Source organism: Ptychodera flava, chromosome 8 (genome assembly GCF_041260155.1).
Source record: "Ptychodera flava strain L36383 chromosome 8, AS_Pfla_20210202, whole genome shotgun sequence".
In the NCBI taxonomy this organism is placed as follows: domain Eukaryota; kingdom Metazoa; phylum Hemichordata; class Enteropneusta; family Ptychoderidae; genus Ptychodera; species Ptychodera flava.
The window spans coordinates 39,222,441-39,240,591 of record NC_091935.1 but is presented as its reverse complement, the minus strand read 5'-3'; the positions used below and the strand labels follow the sequence as shown (position 1 = coordinate 39,240,591).

Here is an 18,151-nt window from a genome sequence, read left to right as displayed (position 1 = left end):
AGGCTCAGTAATTGTGGAGAAATTTGGACAGAATTTTCTGTAGTAACCAGCCATACCGAGGAAGCGCATCAGTTGTCGTTTGCAGTTTGGTATGGGAAACTTAAAAATGGCACTGATTTTGGCATCAACAGGTTTTACCTCACCCTGTCCTACAGTATGTCCGAGGTAAGTCACCCTCGCCCAACCAAACTCAGATTTGGCAAGGTTGACAGTCAACATTGCTTTACTCAGTCTCTCAAAGAACTTCCGCATGAGCTTGATGTGTTCCTCCCAGGTGTCAGTATACAGGACGACGTCGTCAACGTAAGCTGCACATCCGTCTAGCCCGGATATGACGTCGTTGATCATCCGTTGGAACGTTGCCGGAGAGTTCTTCATTCCGAATGGCATCACCTTGTACTGGAACAATCCGTCTGGTGTAACAAAGGCGGATATTTCACGAGCACGATCCGTCAGAGGGACTTGCCAAAATCCCTTCAGTAGGTCAAATTTCGTCACGTACTTGGCTTTTCCCACTCAGTCGACGCAGTCATCAATCCTCGGGATTGGGAAAGTGTCTGTCTTTGTTAAAGTGTTGACCTTCCTAAAGTCCGTGCACATACGATAACTGTGATCTGATTTGGGAACAAGTATGCACGGCGAACTCCAGTTACTTTTACTGGGTTCAATAAAGTCATTGTCCAGCAGGTATTTGACTTCTTCCTGGAGATATTTTGCTTTTGTTGGATTCAGTCTGTATGGATGTTGTTTTACAGGCTTACTGTCCCCAACATCAACGTCGTGATAGATGACGTTTGTCCTCGTTGGAACATCTTGAAACAGGTGTTTATATTCATGGAGCAGTTCTTTCACCTGTTGTTGTTGTTCTGGCTGGAGGTGTGCCAACTTTGTAGACTCCAGCTTCTCCAGGATTTCTGAGTTCTGAAGCTTGACCGAGCCCAGCTTTGAGTTTAGAGTATTTTCACTCAAGTCAGTTTCAGTATCACTATCTTCATAATGGTTTGAACTGACTGCACTGACAGGCTGAGTTATAGTAGGATTATCCCTATCCAAATATGGCTTAAGCATATTTATGTGACATAGCTGTTTTTGTTTTCGCCTGTCAGGTGTTATTATGATGTAATTTAAATCACTCAATTTCTTATCAATTAGGTATGGCCCAAAGTAACGAGCATGGAGTGGTTTGCCAGGAACCGGAAGTAGAACAAGAACTTTTTGACCTGGTTCAAACTTCCGTTTTGAGGTGTTTTTATCATATTTGGTTTTCATTGACTGCTGAGATGACTCAAGATTTTCTCTGGCTAATTCACATGCTTTAGAGAGTTTTGTACGAAAATCTGACACATATTGCAAAATATTCAGACAATCATCATCGTCTGATAGGAATTTCTCTTTAACGAGCTTAAGTGGGCCACGGACTGTATGTCCAAATACAAGCTCAAATGGGCTAAAACCAAGAGACTCCTGAATTGACTCTCTAACAGCAAAGAGCAAAAAATGAATTCCTTCATCCCACTGTTTCTCTGTGTCAAAACAGTAGGTCCTAATCATGTTTTTCAAAGTTTGATGAAATCGCTCAAGAGCACCCTGACTTTCTGGATGATAGGCGGATGACCTATACTGTTTAATGCCTAGCTGATCCATTACTTGTTGAAAAATACCAGACATAAAGTTGGAGCCTTGATCGGACTGGACACATTTAGGGAGGCCAAATAAAGTGAAAAATTTGACTAAAGCTTTCACTATAGTCTTTGTCTTATATTTCTCAGTGGTATGGCTTCTGGGAACCGAGTTGATGTACACATTATTGTCAGCATGTACTCATTTCCTGATCTTGTTTTTGGTAGGGGCCCAACACAGTCTATTAGTATCCTACTAAATGGTTCTTGAAATGCAGGAATTGGCTGTAAAGGGCCTTTGGAATGGTTTGATTCGGCTTTCCTACCATTTGACATGTGTGACAAGTTTTACAGAAATGTGCTACATCCTGCCTGAGATTAGGCCAATAAAAGTGACTGAGAATTTTATGATAAGTTTTCCTGACTCCTAAGTGACCAGCCCAGGGAGTTTCATGGGCCAGGCGCAATATTTCAGCACGGTAGGGCTTTGGAACCACAATTTGATGTTTTATAGCCCAATCGTCATCAACCAAAACATCTGGAGGTCTCCATTTACGCATGAGAATACCAGACTTTGTATAATAGGAAACAGAGCTATCTGAAGTTTTACCTTCATCATCTAACCTGTCAAACAAAGACAAAATATCTGGGTCTTTGTGTTGTTCTGCAATGAGATTTGATCTAGAAAATGTCTGACTTTGGTCAGCAGAAGTTTTACTGGAAGTTTCAAATCCACGAGGGATAACGGAATGATCCGTGTCAAACACCTGACTGAGAAAGGTGTCATTTAAGTCAACATCTGTGACATTATTTTTGAGAGTATTTGATTCTCGGAAGTTTTCTTTGACATGGCTCGAGTAATGGCACATGAAGGAAATAAATCGGGTATCTCTTGTTCAATTGGCTCTGGATCCTGATCTAACTAGGATTATCAGTCACAAGTGGATTAGTAATGACCTTGTCCCCAGCAAGGTCGTTTCCAAGAAGAAGGTGAATCCCTTCAAAAGGCAAAAAAGGCCTAATACCTAAAGTCACAGGTCCAGAAACAAAGTCCGAAGACAAATAGACATTATGGAGAGGAACAGGAATGTAGTCATTACAATCTACCCCCTAATAAGAATTTTAGAACCTGAAAATGACTTTTCAGAAAACGGCAGGGTATCTGCCAACAAAAGAGACTGGGAAGCCCCGGTATCTCTTAAAATTTTGACAGGGGTAGCGGAAGAAAAATCACTAGAAAGTGATATAAAACCATCATGAATAAATGGTTCGAAAATACCCATAATGCTATCTTGAGAAGAATTGACCTTGACCTCATTAATTGGGGATAAGAGGGGTTTAACCTCAGAAAATGTGTTGCACACATTATTAGACTCTAATTGAGTTGATGAAGAAATAAAGCCGGTTGGCTTAGATCCACTTTGACCACTTTGACCTTCACGTTTTCTTTTCAATTTGAAACACTCTGACATTAAATGGCCGTCTTTCTTACAATAATTACAAGAAAGTGTACCGAACTGTTTGTCAGAAGGAGTTTGAGACTTGGGATCTGATGATGTGGGAGTGTTACTTGAACTCTGTGAACTGTTGTCATTTGATTTTCTACTCTCCTTTGAAAAATTCTTGGATGAAAAGGACGAGTTAAATTTACCTGCATTGTTTCTGTATGAAAAGGACTGGGATGGTTTGCTGAGAAATGAAGATTTGTGGGTCAACGAATAATCATCGGCCAAACGTGCAGCAACCTCCAATGTATCTGCCTTTGTTCATTGATAAACGTCTTGATGTCACTCCGGATGCACCTTTTAAATTCCTCAATCAAAACAAGTTGTCGTAATTTGTCATAATTCTGACTGACCTTTTCAGAAGAACACCAGCGATCAAACAGTTGTTCTTTTGTTCGAGCAAATTCAACATAAGTTTGATCTTTCGCCTTCTCACAATCCCTAAATTTCTGACGGTACGCTTCAGGCACCAACTCATAACCCTTGAGAATTAATTCCTTCACAGAATCATAATTTGAAGCCTGCTCTACTGACAACTGAATGTAAATTTCTCTGGCTTTACCCACCAAAGCACTCTGCAAAAGCATAGACCAGGACTCCTTAGGCCAATTCAGACTCTGAGCAATTTTCTCAAAATGGAGAAAATATTTGTCAACATCCTTTTCTTGGAAAGGGGGAACTAACCTGAAATGCTTAGTGATGTCAAACTTGTCTGAAGGAAGAATTTTCCTGACTGTCCAAGCTCTAAACGTTTTATTTCTACCTGTAATCGCTGTTCTTCTAATCGCAATTCTTTTTCTCTCTGTCTTTCTTCCATTTCTAATCTTTCCTGCCTTTCTTTTTCTTTCTGTCTTTCTTCCATTTGCAATTCTTTTTCTTTCATTTCCTTTTCTAATTCCAATTTCTTAAGCTCCAAATCTGCCTGTATTTCTAATTCTAATTTTTTGAGTTCGAAGGAAGACTCAGGCTCATAATCTTTTAAGGCAGACTCCTCAAAATGGCCAGAATTAACTAAATGTTTTGCAATCTTGAACTGTATTTCCCGCTTGCGCATAGATCTTTTGACATCTACTTTAAGGAAATTTGCCAGTGCTATGAGGTTGTCTTTTCTGAGGGAATTAAATGTGTCCTGATCGAGGTCATCCATAAATTCGTCTGGCTTGAATTCCGCCATGATTGAATTTCGCTGAGTTCACAGTGTAAAGTAGTTTTGAAAAGGTAGGCAAAATGTTGTCAAACGGCTCAAAATGTTCGTCTCCCGGACGAGCCCCCAATTTGTTACGTGCAGAGAAAACGAACAAAAGGGTGAACTCAGCAGTTAACGTTTAAACAAAATTTATTACGAAAATAAAACTAATTGCTAAGTCAGGGATAGAGTACAAGCTTTAAAAGTGTACAGACTACTTATCTCAGCTGGGACGGCAAAGCTCCAGTCTCAGAGTTGTAACAGTCAGTTGGATGAATGAACAGTCCTTGCAGGCTTGAAGCTGCACAAAGTCCACAGTATAAATCCAGCGTTGGCAGTGAAGGTCTTGAAAAGTCTTGAGAATGACTACTGCTGGAGTTTAGTAACACACAAGAGACACAATCCCAAAAGTCTGACTGGAAGCTGAGCTCGTCCCTTTTATAAAGGCATATAAGAACAATCTAGAACTTTTATTGACATGCTAATTACTGTTCTAAAATTATCTCTCTTACACAACTAATCAACTTTCCAGAACATTCCAAACATGACTAATTGAATTCAAGGTTGTGAGGTCATTAAGGGCAGTGACCTTGAGAATGTTCTAGACTAATTGAACTCAGGTCATGATGAGTGTGGGGGGAAATGACCTACATAACATGACACAAATGCTTCTGTCAACACACGAAATATCCACACTCTAAATACTGCACAGTTGCAGCCCTTCAAACGTCGATCGGGATATTGCAATTTTCAGACAATCAACATGAGGTGGCAATTAATATATAAGCAGAATTCAGAAAGTCATATTGACGCATGTATTAAAACTGTTTCAACGTTCGTCCATATACCGTGCGTTGTTTTGCCAAAGTTCCTATACCAAATCATGTCACTTCAATTGAACAAGTCAGTCAGACATGCTAAAATTTTGTTTTGAGGATGACTGATATCAGTTTGGCTGAGAATTGCTCAGGTCCAGTTTTGGCGAAAAACTCGATCGACGTTTGAAGAGCTGCAACTGTGCAGTATTTAGGGTAATGTGAAAACCATACTTTGAATCATGGCATTTTTGAACGCAGATGGTAAGAAATCTTATAATTTTTGAGGGCATGCTTTATTTAAAAGGGCGGAAAATATTCCTACATAATCCTCACCGGTTAGTACCATTCTTAACGCAAGAAGTACATTTTAGCGTATTTCTGGTATTCACTACCTTTCACATTAAATCTTATTCAGTGAGTCAAATTTACTTGCAAAGAGAACTTTCTTTCTCGACCGCTAAATATTACTCTTAGGTATTTAAAGCACAAAACCTATAGTTGAACACTGAAAAAATAACAAGAAAATAGAAATCCATGTAGTCACGTTTGCTTGGATCTTTAAAGGATGTCTCACATCAGACGTTGACATTCTCTACCGACGCACGCAATAATTGCAAATCAAGACTTCAAACCCTCGTTTTTAAGTGGCGAACAACGATCCTTTTATATAGGACAGACAAACGAAACAGGCAACTCCTCCCTTCTGCTTTGGCAACCACGTCAAATACTGTAATACAGCTAATCGTATCAGAGACCGTGTAAGGTTGATCTATGGCCAATGCATTGAATTATCAATGTGATCATAAGCTGACTTTATTACACAGGGCAATTGTTGTGTAAAAGGTTTCAGCCATGAGATATTCAAATATCTCTGGCCCTATCCGTGCACTGTAAGCTCACGTTTTGTCCCACTCTGTATGGCATTTGAAATGCTTTTATGTCCATGATAAAAAGCATACAGGTTAGAAGTGTCCGGTGACAAACAGGGTTAGTTTGGGCGATTCGAGATGGTCAAAAAACATCACAGTTTCGTGTGTTCAATGATAACATAAAATACAAGTTTTTGACACATTTTGTCTTTAGGTTTCGATGACAATATTTGGCAAGAAGGTCAGTCATTCGTTGGACAATGTTTGTTCAGTGATCTCCGGTACACCATAGCAATGCTATAGACGATGGAAAAATATCAAAATGGCATGATAATTTTGACAAAAGCAGATCATGCACTATTACGTGACCGACTTGCTTCTGTCAATTTTCTCTGTTTGTTACGTGCTTCTCTCGTGGGATTTAATGACACTGTAATATTCAAACCAATCAAGCCAGAAAAGCTAGATATCAAGTTACGGTATGTAGTTGTTCATGCCATCGTGACTAAACTTCTGCTGATAGCTGGCAGTGCTTGTTAGTTAGTTGTAACCTCAGTGGTAGCCTGCTATTCTATTTCTTTAATTTAACACAGGCTAAGATGTTGAGTATCACGTAATTTGATATCTGACTCAAAGGGAGTTAGAAATACACAACATTTAGTCACATTGCCGTTAAATTGTAGTAATTTCAATGCTGAGCTAGTATAAATCGGCACATGGAATTTTGATCTGGGTTCTAAAATGCGTTTTAAATCCTTGGTTCTCATGGCCTTATATTCAGTAACCTGGAAACCTTGCGGTGACCTCCTCCACCCTCAAAGTCTTCGCAAGAACCGATCACTTCCCATTCACATCAGCGTCTCTTCAAGTCCTGTGCTTCCACTCAAGACAAATACTGTCCGAAGTCATGAAGCAGTAGTACTCCGAGCGTTTGCCAAGACTGACAATGTCACCGGGATTAACCCGAGACTGACCCCGCCCTGTAACATTGTACGATTCGTGTTTTTTTCTAACCTGGAGGGGTGGTGAACCTTGAATTAACGTTTGGACGAAGTGAGTTAAGGTTGTTATATTTTTATATTCACATAGAAGATATATGTCAACATTCAGTTAAGTGACAATGATGTCAAATATTGGGAGCTTTTTCAGTGGATTTAGTGGAAGGATCACACCGAACGATGTGTACAGAACAACACGGTAACGAGTATCATTTGGGCATTGTATTTTTCAACTTGCGGTATGCTTTGCTGATGTTCATGATTTGAAGGAGACTATTTAACAACGATGCCGTTGGTAGCGACGATGAAAATTGATTTTTAAAGATTGGACGCCATTTGCTTTCGAAAACTGGCAATGCTATTCTAGTTTAAAGAACGAGATCTCCGGTGTATTTGTGCTGCTCGATTCTCAATTCAAGTCGTTGAACATCAAAGACGTTTTCATTCATCTCCGGGTTTGTCTTCCAGAGCCGTGATTGTGTTTTTTTAAATCATTCGGTCTGGCTTCTCACCGCTCAAATTGTACTAATTTTCGACAGTCTCAATTTGACATGGTTATATACCTACTATTACTAAACATAAGTCGACAGTAGTATACCCTATTCCTTCCTTCCAAACGAAGTGTACTTATAAACACCGCCCGGTTAGAGAAAGTTTGAGTCTATCGTCCGTCGAGGGTTAGGGTACCTGTGCTAAACACATGTAATAGCTGACTTTTTAATTCAATGCCACCTAAGTATCATTCACTACACGACCAATTTTCTGAAATCTTAATTTATATATTCAGTGCGAAATTTATGAAAAATATTCTACCTTACCATAGCAGACAGCAGCATTTTCCATTCAATAATCTATATCTGCTTACACTTATAGTGATTCAAGACCAGACAACATAATTGTCGTCAATTTTCAGCGTGTGGTCAGTTTTTCACAGTATTAGTCAGAGTTTTACTGCGAGACGGTCATAATGTCATTAATCTCACACCGCAATCGCTCATAAAGCTTTGACTAAATAACCAAATAGTTTAGCAATATTTCAAGTTGACAGACTCACGGCTTACCATCAGACTGCCACAAATGTAACACGTGACCCACGATATAAACTGCATAAAAATCACATGACAGCGCGACAATGACATTGAAATCTTGTCAGGTAACGACTGTAAATATGTATATGGCGTTTTTCACTGCCTTCATGTTCGAAAAGCATGGCAAAGGTTACTCAGGCAGGAGGGGGTTGGAGATGGGAACGAACGCTGCAGCGTGTGGCCACTGTATCTAGTATATAAAACAACGCCACTGAACATGGTTCGTTCGTTGATCCCTTGTTGGTCTCGCTTTGCAAAGTTATTTTTCTCACATAGGTCAAAATAATTGTCTAGTCTGATCGATATTACACTACAACTTCGGTATCAAGGTGAATGTCAAGGAGAATTGAGAGTCAGACTCAGCAACTGGTAGTTAAAAGTCACCGATATGGTCGATGTAAGATTGGAACAACTTACCTATTTTATGTAGTGGCAGTGGTATGGGTCGTCACCAAAATGCGCACGCTCCGTCAAATTATGGTTGTCATTCTTGGTTGCTATGATCTTTGCGTCTTTCCTGGGTAGTTTAGCAGATAATTCCCGTAGATACACATTATCTTATCTCCGAAACCACAACTTATTTTGAACAAAGCCCAACACAGTGAGCCTAGTAATTACGTAGAGACAGGCTGAACTGACCACTCATTCCGTATTGACTGCATTAATACGCAATACGTGATGAAATCTCAATTACTGAGTTTTTAGACTTTGCTGCATCAAGAGGTGTTTCGGTGAAATAGTGAGTACTGTAGGTATTTCGGCTCTCAACCTGTCGGTGTTTCTTCAATCGCAACCCCTGCTTTTAGCAAGCACCGGCGAATCCTTCAAGGATTAAATCCCCAACCAGCCAAAAAGAGGGCAAACGCAACTTAAAAGGTTTGGAATTATGCGTTGTGATTGTTTAATTGAAAACATTCAGGTGGGTATACGAGTGACTCCATTTAAAGTTGTATTGTCGCTCTCCTACAAAGAAATCACTTCAGAATTTTGGAGAAATTTGAGTTCGGTGAACCATGTACAATGTTCTGTACTCGTTCATATCTCGGACAGCGAGACACAATCTGACTCACAACATGGATTTTGTCCGCATAAGTGCACAGCCATAGAGTTTTTGCCTACGTAAATATTGACGCCTTTACCTACTGAAAGGAGCTTTTCTTCTTGTTGTTGTTAACCTGTTCTTGTGACGTCACCTTTCACTGTATCAGTATCCTCGTCGGTCCTTGACAACTTCATCAGCGTGATTTCCATTAATGTATTTAGAGCAGGGTAGATTATACGCATGTCGTTGAAGTTTACAGTCAGTTTTCTACGAAAACCTTGTGTTCGCCTGGGTAGAGTTCTCGATAACAGGTGATGAATTTTTTTGTGGTATAGCCAGTTACCATCAAATATGCGTTTCCCAACTCATTCTCGGCATGCGCAGTTTAATGCCTAAAATAAGCCTTATACTGACGCTACTAATCTTGTACGTGTTTCTGTCCTTGGGAATGTATCTATATAGTCACTTTAAGCAAAAATCCGTGTACGTCAACAAAGCTTAAAGTTGTTCTGCTTGCCTGTCCCGCTTGTAAATATCCGTAACACATGCCCTTTTTTCGAGCTTTCTTTACTGTAAACAGTTCTAAAATCGCCCTAGAGATTTTTACAACAAAGGACTGTTAAACGCTGGTAACCTATATTTTGCGAGGGTCGTAAATTCCGCTGAGTAAATATTTGTAGAGTAAATACAGACCGTTTGCATTTCCTCAATAACAACGGTAAGTGAGGTTAAAAGTTAAAGGACTTCAGTTTAGTGGTGACAATTTATACATATCAATAACTGGGGTTCGGTTAACCACAGTCTCTCCCTGTGAGTTTATCCTCAAAGAAATTAAGCCAACTTGAATATAAAACCTTTGCCTGGTGGTTAAATAAATATCATAGACTGACTAATAGTATCTCTAACTTAAGGTAGAACGCGCCTCGGGGACATTCGGATAGTCTCAAATTTCTACTATTCTTTTCTGATCTACCACTTATATGGCCTCTTTTAAAGCTCTTGGAGATAGAAAAATTTTCACCGTCTTAATCACAAATTTAATATTTTTTTCCATAGAGTTAACACAGGGATGGCGGCCATTTTGAATTTCAAGTATCGCAAAATGTTTAAGGTAATTTGTTTCCCTCGTTCCAAACTTTGCACGGTGCCCCCTGATTTTTATTCTTGATTTGGTAAGAGAAAGGTTGAAGGTTTCATTGAGGAAAGTTTGAGCAAAAATTTAAGTCTTTCACTTTCGAGGTGCATACTACCTTAAGTCCTAGTCGTCCGAATAACTCCTTGCAGATCGGCAAACATTGCAATGGTGTTCGTGTTGCGCCCACGACCATACATTTGTTGAGGGAAACATATGGTCATTCACTTATACCACTCACTGGAGTGCAAACAAGCGGACATGTCCTCAAATACGGAAGTGGTATCAAAGAAAGTCGTGTAAAGTAGCGTGAACAATACCAAACAAACAAAGTTGGAACTAATTTGAGAGAATAGGATCTTTTAATTACAAATTACCCATAAAAGCAAGTGAATCGTAAAATAAGGAAAGTAAAGGAGCTTAAATTTGCTGATTAAACCAACATTACTAAAAATAAAACCATATACGAGTGAAAGTGATATTCCTGGGTTTTAGTTATAAGCGCCTCGAGACAGAATGTTTGAAACTTTTTCAAACTCCCTGAAGTAATCTTAAACTATTCACTATCGCAATCTAGAATAATCTAAAAATGGGGTAATTTCAGTTTAGGAGATTCAAATTATTACATATTAACCGATATTTATCAATATTTTTTTAACTCTAAGATCAATGATTAACATTTCGATTTTCACAAAGAATAAGAACGCCAAATCTTCATTTGCTCCACAAGTTTCAACGTTAAATCTAACAAGCAGCACATCAGCAAAGTTTTGTGAAAATCTGTGTGTCTGAATGTCTGTCCCCAAGGCGCATTCCATTTTAAGACCACTCCTACAAACCTTTACAGCGTTCGGTTCCGGAAAAATCGAAAAGAAATTACCGTCTATTGACGTCTTGGTAAAGGCCATTGTGAGTGAGACTAAATTGTACTATAGAATCGTACTATGAATTTACAACAGCTCGAAGACTACTTTTTTCCGCTAAACACGCCAAAAATGCAATCGAAGTCGAGTATATCCTGTCAACCGATACCCGGAAAGAATGTATTGTGCGTGACAAGTGTTTTGAAAACCACACATCATTGTCATTGACAAGCGTGAAATTAACAACAGACAAACCCTTGTTAAATACTTCTATTTATTGTCAATTACAGGTGTACATCATCAGTATATTGAAATATTTTCAAGCATAAGACAACGACCGCAGGTCGCAGGCAGTACAACGACCGGGAGCTATTTGATCAAAACACGGTTCGTCAAGTGACAGATTAGTGGTCAATATTGACAGTTGAAAACTTGGGGTTGATGACAACAGGAACCCTATATTAGCAATTGGTTTTATCAACCTCCTCAGATCTAAAACAAATTACGGATATTACATACCACCAGACCACAAAGGTAAGGGGGGCCTCATCCTGTCACGACAAAGATTGTACACAGGATATTTTTGTCAATTTCGTTATACCATGAAATTGATTCAGACACGAAAAGGACACATTCACCCGAAATAAGTGATTTTTAGGTTTGACATCTTTGTTCATGTAGCTTTTAACGACACTTGGTGATTTGGTGATACAACACATAACGATACACAACTATTCGCTTTGCTGGCTTAAATGAAAGATTAAATGTGCCCTATATTTAAGGTAGAATGCACCCCGGGGATAACATCCAGACAATTCTAACTTTTACAATTCTTTTCTGATCTACCACTTGTGGGGGTTCATTTTAAAGCTCTTGGTGTGTGAAAACTTTTGACATCTAATTGAACCAAAGTAAGTTAATTGTTTTTGCGTTCAGTCAATATTCCGAAGGTAGGTTGGTAAGCAGTAAAAAACAACATAAAACATTAAACACATTTTTATTTGCCCTTTTTTACAGTTTTCTCATACAACATACACATTCCAGAAACTGTAGGCTTTTTAGAGGGGACCTTTTACGTCATCATATGGTTCAATGTTGTAAAAGGACTGTGACGAAGTAGTTGGTCGCATTGTAAAAGTCATGACTCGGTTTTGCTGCAGAATATCGCCATTAATGGTGAATGTTATGATAAACGTTTGTGGTTTCTTCCCAGAAAACTGAAAACCCACGCGGACGCAAAACAAAGAATTTACATACTTATAAGCCCCAATGCCTTTGTTTTACCTCCATATTCTAAATTTAAATATTTTAACATTTTTATCAAAACAACAAGTTCTCTTTCTCTTTTTGTGTCACGGAGATCGCCGAACTCGTGAATGCTTTTTGCAGTACAGTCGCCATACCAAAACGCAAACGCTGACAACTAGTAAAACGGCGCCCGCAACGGCCCCTATTATAATCCAGAGGATGTCATTTGGTGGTCTGCTCGATGACATCTCAGTCGCTGTAGTTGTTGTAGTGCTCATTGGACAAATAATCCTACCAGCTCCTGTATTTGTGACGTCATTGAAACGTAAACAGGCAGCGCTCTCACTGTTCTCATTTTCAAAAAGGACGCCGTTGTTACCTGAAAAAAAGAGAATAGTCAATTCAAGCCATTCATGTTTTTAGCAAGCTTCGAAGGCATTCCTGATGGGGGCACAGTTGCAGCTCTCCAGTCACTCGCATTTTTGGTAACTATGGCCTAGAATCACTTATTCCCAGTCCTATTGTTGAGGTAGAATGCGCCTCGGGTATAGATATTCAGACTCTCAAACTTTTATAATTCTCTTCTGATGTACCACTTGTGGGGGGTCTCTTTTTAAAGCTCTCGGAATAAGAAAATGTTTTACCGTCTTTGGTTTTCGAAAATCGACAATTTTATTTTTCTCCATGGAGTTATCACAGGGATGGCGTTCCTTTTGAATTTCAAATATTGCAGTAAATTTTAGTAATTTGTTTCTTTAGTACCAAACTTTGTATGGTGAGCCCTGATTTTTATTCTTGATTTGTTGAGAATAGTTTGAAAATTCCACTGAGGAAGGTTGGGCAAAAGTTTAAGTCTTACACTTTCGAGGCGCATACTGCCTTAAACAAAGTTTGTAAAATGTACGGGCTATTCTAATTTATTTTACTTTCTTAATTTTTTCTCCTTAGAAGAGAAGAAAGCCTGCGTTTTGTCCATGGATTGCCTCACACCAATTTGTTAAATTGTATCACACATTACCAAAATATGCTACTAGGAATTCCCATTGTTTGAAATAAGCACCTTCTCTGACGACATGAATCTTGCAATAAGAATTCATTATTACCACGATGATTCGATCGCGGTATTTTGGATTTTTGCGAAAGATTGGGAAAAATGACATTTTCCTCAAAATTCATTTTTGTAATTGTGTTGGTATCAGAGCCACTGTCAAGTCGTAACTATGAGATGTCAAGGTGTGTCCACTTAAAAAACGAAATAAAAACAAAAAAAAAAAAAAAACAAAATAAAAACACTAATCGGTGCAATATAGATACGTTAACTGCAGCTCCACAATACTTGTAAATATGACACGTGGAATCAAATTGATAATAATTTTCTACGTCTCCCGTGAATGAATACGCCAGTGTACACACTTGCTTGACAATTTCATCGTTTTGTTCACATTTTACCGACTGTCAGGTAAAATATTTTAATTTTAGTTTGGAACTGCCGTTTTTCTGGAATGAAAGAAAGTGTCTTGAAAGATGGTATAAATTGATCCACATCCGGGTATTTCAGCTATTTGAAGTGCAGGATTCAAAGAGTCAACACCTGACATCTTTGTTACCTACCAGGTTTATAGTCAATACATACATACTGGTAGACCTGGCAGTCTTCGATTGGAATGGTGATCGAAACAGAGATGTTGGAGTACACCGTTTGTTGCCATGGCAGTATGTTTTCTGACAAATCGGCTCTATTGTAGTCAACACTGTCACTGAAGTCAATAAAATTTTCGAACTGTGGTTCGTTTCTGTTACTTAGGAACACATAGAATCCGATGTTATCTGGACCGCCGGGAACCTCCTGTCCGCCATAGTTGTGTATTTCTATATCCATTACTATAGGAAGACTTTGACCAGGCTCGAATACAGGCAAGATAGGGTCGGTGATCACTATCCGCTGCACAACGGGCACTGAAAAGCAGATTGGACAAAATTTCAAAATCTCAACCAAAGACGAGATATTTTTGTCCACTGTTCAATATATTTTTAACATTAATATCTCAATCTAAACCTTTGAAACCAGTGTGGGAGTTTTTTTTCGGATGCACAGATTGTCACAATACTTTTGTCACAATATTTTTCGGATCTGATGCCCGCGTGATCTCATTTTTAAGCCTTCGGAGCGAATGAACTTTTCACCTTCTTGCTTTTTTTTTGTCAAAAAATTTACTGTTCAAAATAGACTAACAAAAGGTAAAGTGGCCATTTTAAATGTCGGTACAATTTAGATAATTTATTTCTCTAGTCCTAAAATTTGCACGATGTCTCCAGATTTTTGTTCTTGATTATACCAATGAATGGTTAATATTTAAATTTTATTCCGAAAACTTTGAGCAGCAGTTTAAAACTGTTTTGAGGCGCATCTTACTTTTAAAACATTTTTTCCTCCAAAATTATTGCATTTTATAGTTATAAAAATGGCACAACAAACCTACGGAGATTTGACCAACTTGGCCTTCAAAGGCACTTCTTCTTGTACAAGGAATGACATTAATCCTAAAATATAGTAAGATTCTTGAAAACCTTGCATCCTTGTCTGCTTTCATTCTCTTCAAACCATATGCACGTCCTGTGTCCCAGTACTTTCTGTATTGTGCCCTACCTAATGACTCGAATGGCAGCTCGGATAATCAGAACAAAAAAACATGTACGAACCTTAGAACCACACATTCAATGAGATTTTCATTTCCTTCATAATCCCGTCCTTGTTGCGACTCTACATAGCTATTTGTAAGCCCGGTCATTGCATCAAGTAATTTTGTCAATTTGATGCACCTTGGGCAAAGATTTTACTCGAAGACTGTACTTGCACTGGAGAATGAAAAAAAATATTAGCTGAAATATAGATGACATTCACGTACGTGATGGACAATTGGTGGCGCCCGCGCCGATACTGAATGCTGCCTCGATGAACGGCAGGCAAGCAAAATCGTTGGCTGAGGTGGTGTCTTCGTAAACGTTGTTTTGAAGGATCAAAGCTATGCACAGATGACTGTGTGTAGAGCATTTATCACTTGGGTAATTGACAACAGCCGTGGGAGTGCCCATTATATGTATAGAACCTTCGTCCAGTGATTGTGTTCGCTTGATTCCATTCGTACCCAGGTCAAAATCACTGACTTCTATCTTGTCAAGCATCTCTCCCTCCTCCAAATCGGCAATGTACATTTTGATATCGTAATTCAAGTTTGGTGTTGAGTCATTCAGTTGGTCAGGGCCGTTGTTCCTCACTGACAGTGATATGGAAGTGATATCTATGTCTGTATCGCTGATGAAGACGTTGGTCAGAGGATCGGGAAAATACACAACAAATGAATTGAGAACAAGATCTGTAAAGGAGAAAGCCAAACAAACTAATAAGCAAACAACAAACACAAAGTAGAAGGAAGATACTAAAAATAGAGAAATATCTTTGGAGTATTTTGCAGCTTCATGTTGATCGTTTCTTTAGAATTTGCTGTAAATGCAGAACATATTCTTGTTCGAGAACCACTGGTTTTGAATGTCGTTTCTTGGGGTTTACAACATTTCGGACAACGTTCGTAAATAATAAATGTCATTCTTAACATGAATACTATAAATTTCTCATCCGTTTTGAAGAAACATTTCAATCAACACCTCATTTTACTGCACAAAACGGAAATGAAAATTTTTACATTTGTATTAAAGTATAACTGTTACGTTTAAGGGAATATACGTCTCGAACTTTAAAGACTTAAGCTTTCCCCCACATTTTCCTCAATGAAACTTTCAACCAATATCCTAGCAAATCAAGATTTAATTTCAGAGGTCACCGTGCGAAGTTTAGTACTATAGAAACAAATTACCTTAATATTTGCCGATATTTGACATTCAAAATGGCTGCCATACCTGTGTTAACTCTATAGGGAACAATTTGTCCTACTCCAAGAGCTTTAAAATGAGCTTCACCAAGTCGTAGATCAGAGAAGAACTGTGAGAATTAAGAGTTCGAATATCTGTCGCCGAGGCCCATTGTACCTTAAAGCAGACTTACCTGTGTTCAGGGTTTGAACACCGTAGATCCAAATATATAATATATTTGTGATAATGACAACCATTTGGTATCCCGTCATCTTGAAGAAAAAAGGAGATTAAAAGTATGATGTTTCTGATTTTGTCTCGAAAGATCTTACGCTTATAACGGTACCAATAGTGTTTTCGTACGCTTCATATCCAGCGGCAAAATTGTTTTGAAAGCTGACAGATTAAAGCAATCACTTTTGCCACCCTCTGTCTGAGGTTCTAACAATGCTATAGCATTAACGTCATTCAATTCACCTTTCTAGTTTTTTTATTCACATCAATGCACACCAAATCCAACTTAACAATGCCAGGAATGGATTGATATCGAACAATGAACAGTTGCTTTGGTACCGGGAACAAGCAATCAAAGTAGCTAAATAGAACTAGACAGCCAAACAAGAGATAGTGTCCCAAACATCAGTATGGATGGATATGCTTGTACGATAACTCTCTCGGGTCACAATCAACCTCAAAATACTATAGAGTGACATCACACAAAATATTCACTAATCGTGGTCAAGTTTCACAGAAACACACAACGTAATTATTCCTACACATAAGCAAATGTCTAAAACGATTTGAAATAACTTCCTCCGTGCTAGCACTTTGTTTTCTTCACTGAGTCATCGACACTGGAAACAAACGCTTCAGTTTATTGATGGATTACCTTTTCACGTACCTTGGCATGATAAATATACGACATACAAAGCTGTAGCCACGCACCGAAATCGTTGTATCTAGAGCGAAACGGTGTACAAATATTTCACTCCATGTTTGATTTCTTCTGGCGTGAATAGTTTTCATGCCAATGTGCGTAGCCATATTCCAAGTATTGGCGTATATGAGTCATTGACACATGGGTGGACACCGATGTAGTGTGCCATTCATACGTCTCTTGGACATAGTTTATGAACACATTGCTTTTCCATTTTATGTAGTTCAGTTTTGCCCTTTTCATAAAAAACACTGCCTGTTGAAGGTCAGCGCCATCAAAAGTACATAATTGCTACTACTCTCTATTTCTTCAAATCCCATCCGATTTAATAAATTGCATTTGCTGTTACAAATTTCCAAGGTGCTTCTGTGTGGTTCTCAGTCAATAGTTAACAAATCACTTTATCAATGTAGAACAAAAAGGCATTGGTCTTTTATTGCCTTATGTCGCCATTTCCACTGTAAGTATAAGTGTAGAATTTGTGTCATAAGTTTCCTTATACACCCCTACCTTTTGAGATGGTTGATCCAACGCAGATCGAGAGAGGCGCATGGAGCCTGACTAAAACATCGTAATATGCCAGAAGAAATGTGTGACTTGCAGGGCTTACCGTGTCGTCTCTGACGCCAGTTTGATTAAGTGCATCGATACCGATGTGTTTACTGGCAATCAATAACAGTCATGGTTTGTGGTCGACTCTGTGGTGTTGGTCTCACGAAGACGAACGTTGTTTTGTTGCTTGTCGCTGTGAACAATACCACTGGTAACACAGTTGAATACACAGTCATCTGTCATAGATTAATGGTCCTAATCATTTGTCAAGTACAAATAATTAAGTGTATCCAAAGAACATTCGGCATGAAGACCAGTCTTCCGCATTAGATCATTCATCATACCTATTGTACCATGTCTATTTTAACACAAATTTGGACTGGCTTCTAGCGCTATTCACACCTACTATTCTACAAGGTCAGAGTTT

General features: G+C 38.7%; 2 protein-coding genes across 4 annotated transcripts in view; both read right to left on the bottom strand.

Moving 5' to 3' along the window:
- The window catches only part of LOC139139300 (uncharacterized), a 63,501-nt gene extending 53,040 nt beyond the window's left edge, over positions 1–10,461 (bottom strand). The window contains exon 1 of one of the 2 annotated variants that reach the window (XM_070708175.1): positions 8,501–10,461. The gene's annotated coding sequence lies outside the window, so the exon portion shown is untranslated. The remainder of the gene's footprint in view (positions 1–8,500) is intronic. The other variant, XM_070708176.1, reaches the window with a different exon arrangement.
- Positions 10,462–11,376: 915 nt separating this feature from the next.
- Positions 11,377–18,151, bottom strand: LOC139139295 (uncharacterized). 2 transcript variants are annotated; one of them, XM_070708168.1, is made up of 5 exons: positions 17,683–18,151; positions 16,429–16,507; positions 15,275–15,742; positions 13,980–14,324; positions 11,377–12,747 (listed from the first exon to the last, which is right to left on the bottom strand). In XM_070708168.1, exons 1-5 carry the CDS (start codon positions 17,722–17,724, stop codon positions 12,473–12,475), a joined length of 1,209 nt encoding a protein of 402 aa, XP_070564269.1. In that variant the 5' UTR covers positions 17,725–18,151; the 3' UTR covers positions 11,377–12,472. The 2 variants fall into 2 exon arrangements, with proteins under 2 accessions (XP_070564269.1, XP_070564271.1); XM_070708170.1 differs by having other exon boundaries at positions 17,783–18,105.

Coding starts and splice junctions, on each gene's coding strand:
- LOC139139295 (XM_070708168.1), bottom strand. CDS start 17,724: ATGCGCCTCTCTCGATCTGCGTTGGATCAACCATCTCAAAAG. Junction 16,508..17,682: donor TGGATCAACCATCTCAAAAG/GTAGGGGTGTAT, acceptor TTTTTCTTCAAG/ATGACGGGATACCAAATGGT. Junction 14,325..15,274: donor CGCCACCAATTGTCCATCAC/GTACGTGAATGT, acceptor TCTGCTTTTCAG/TGCCCGTTGTGCAGCGGATA.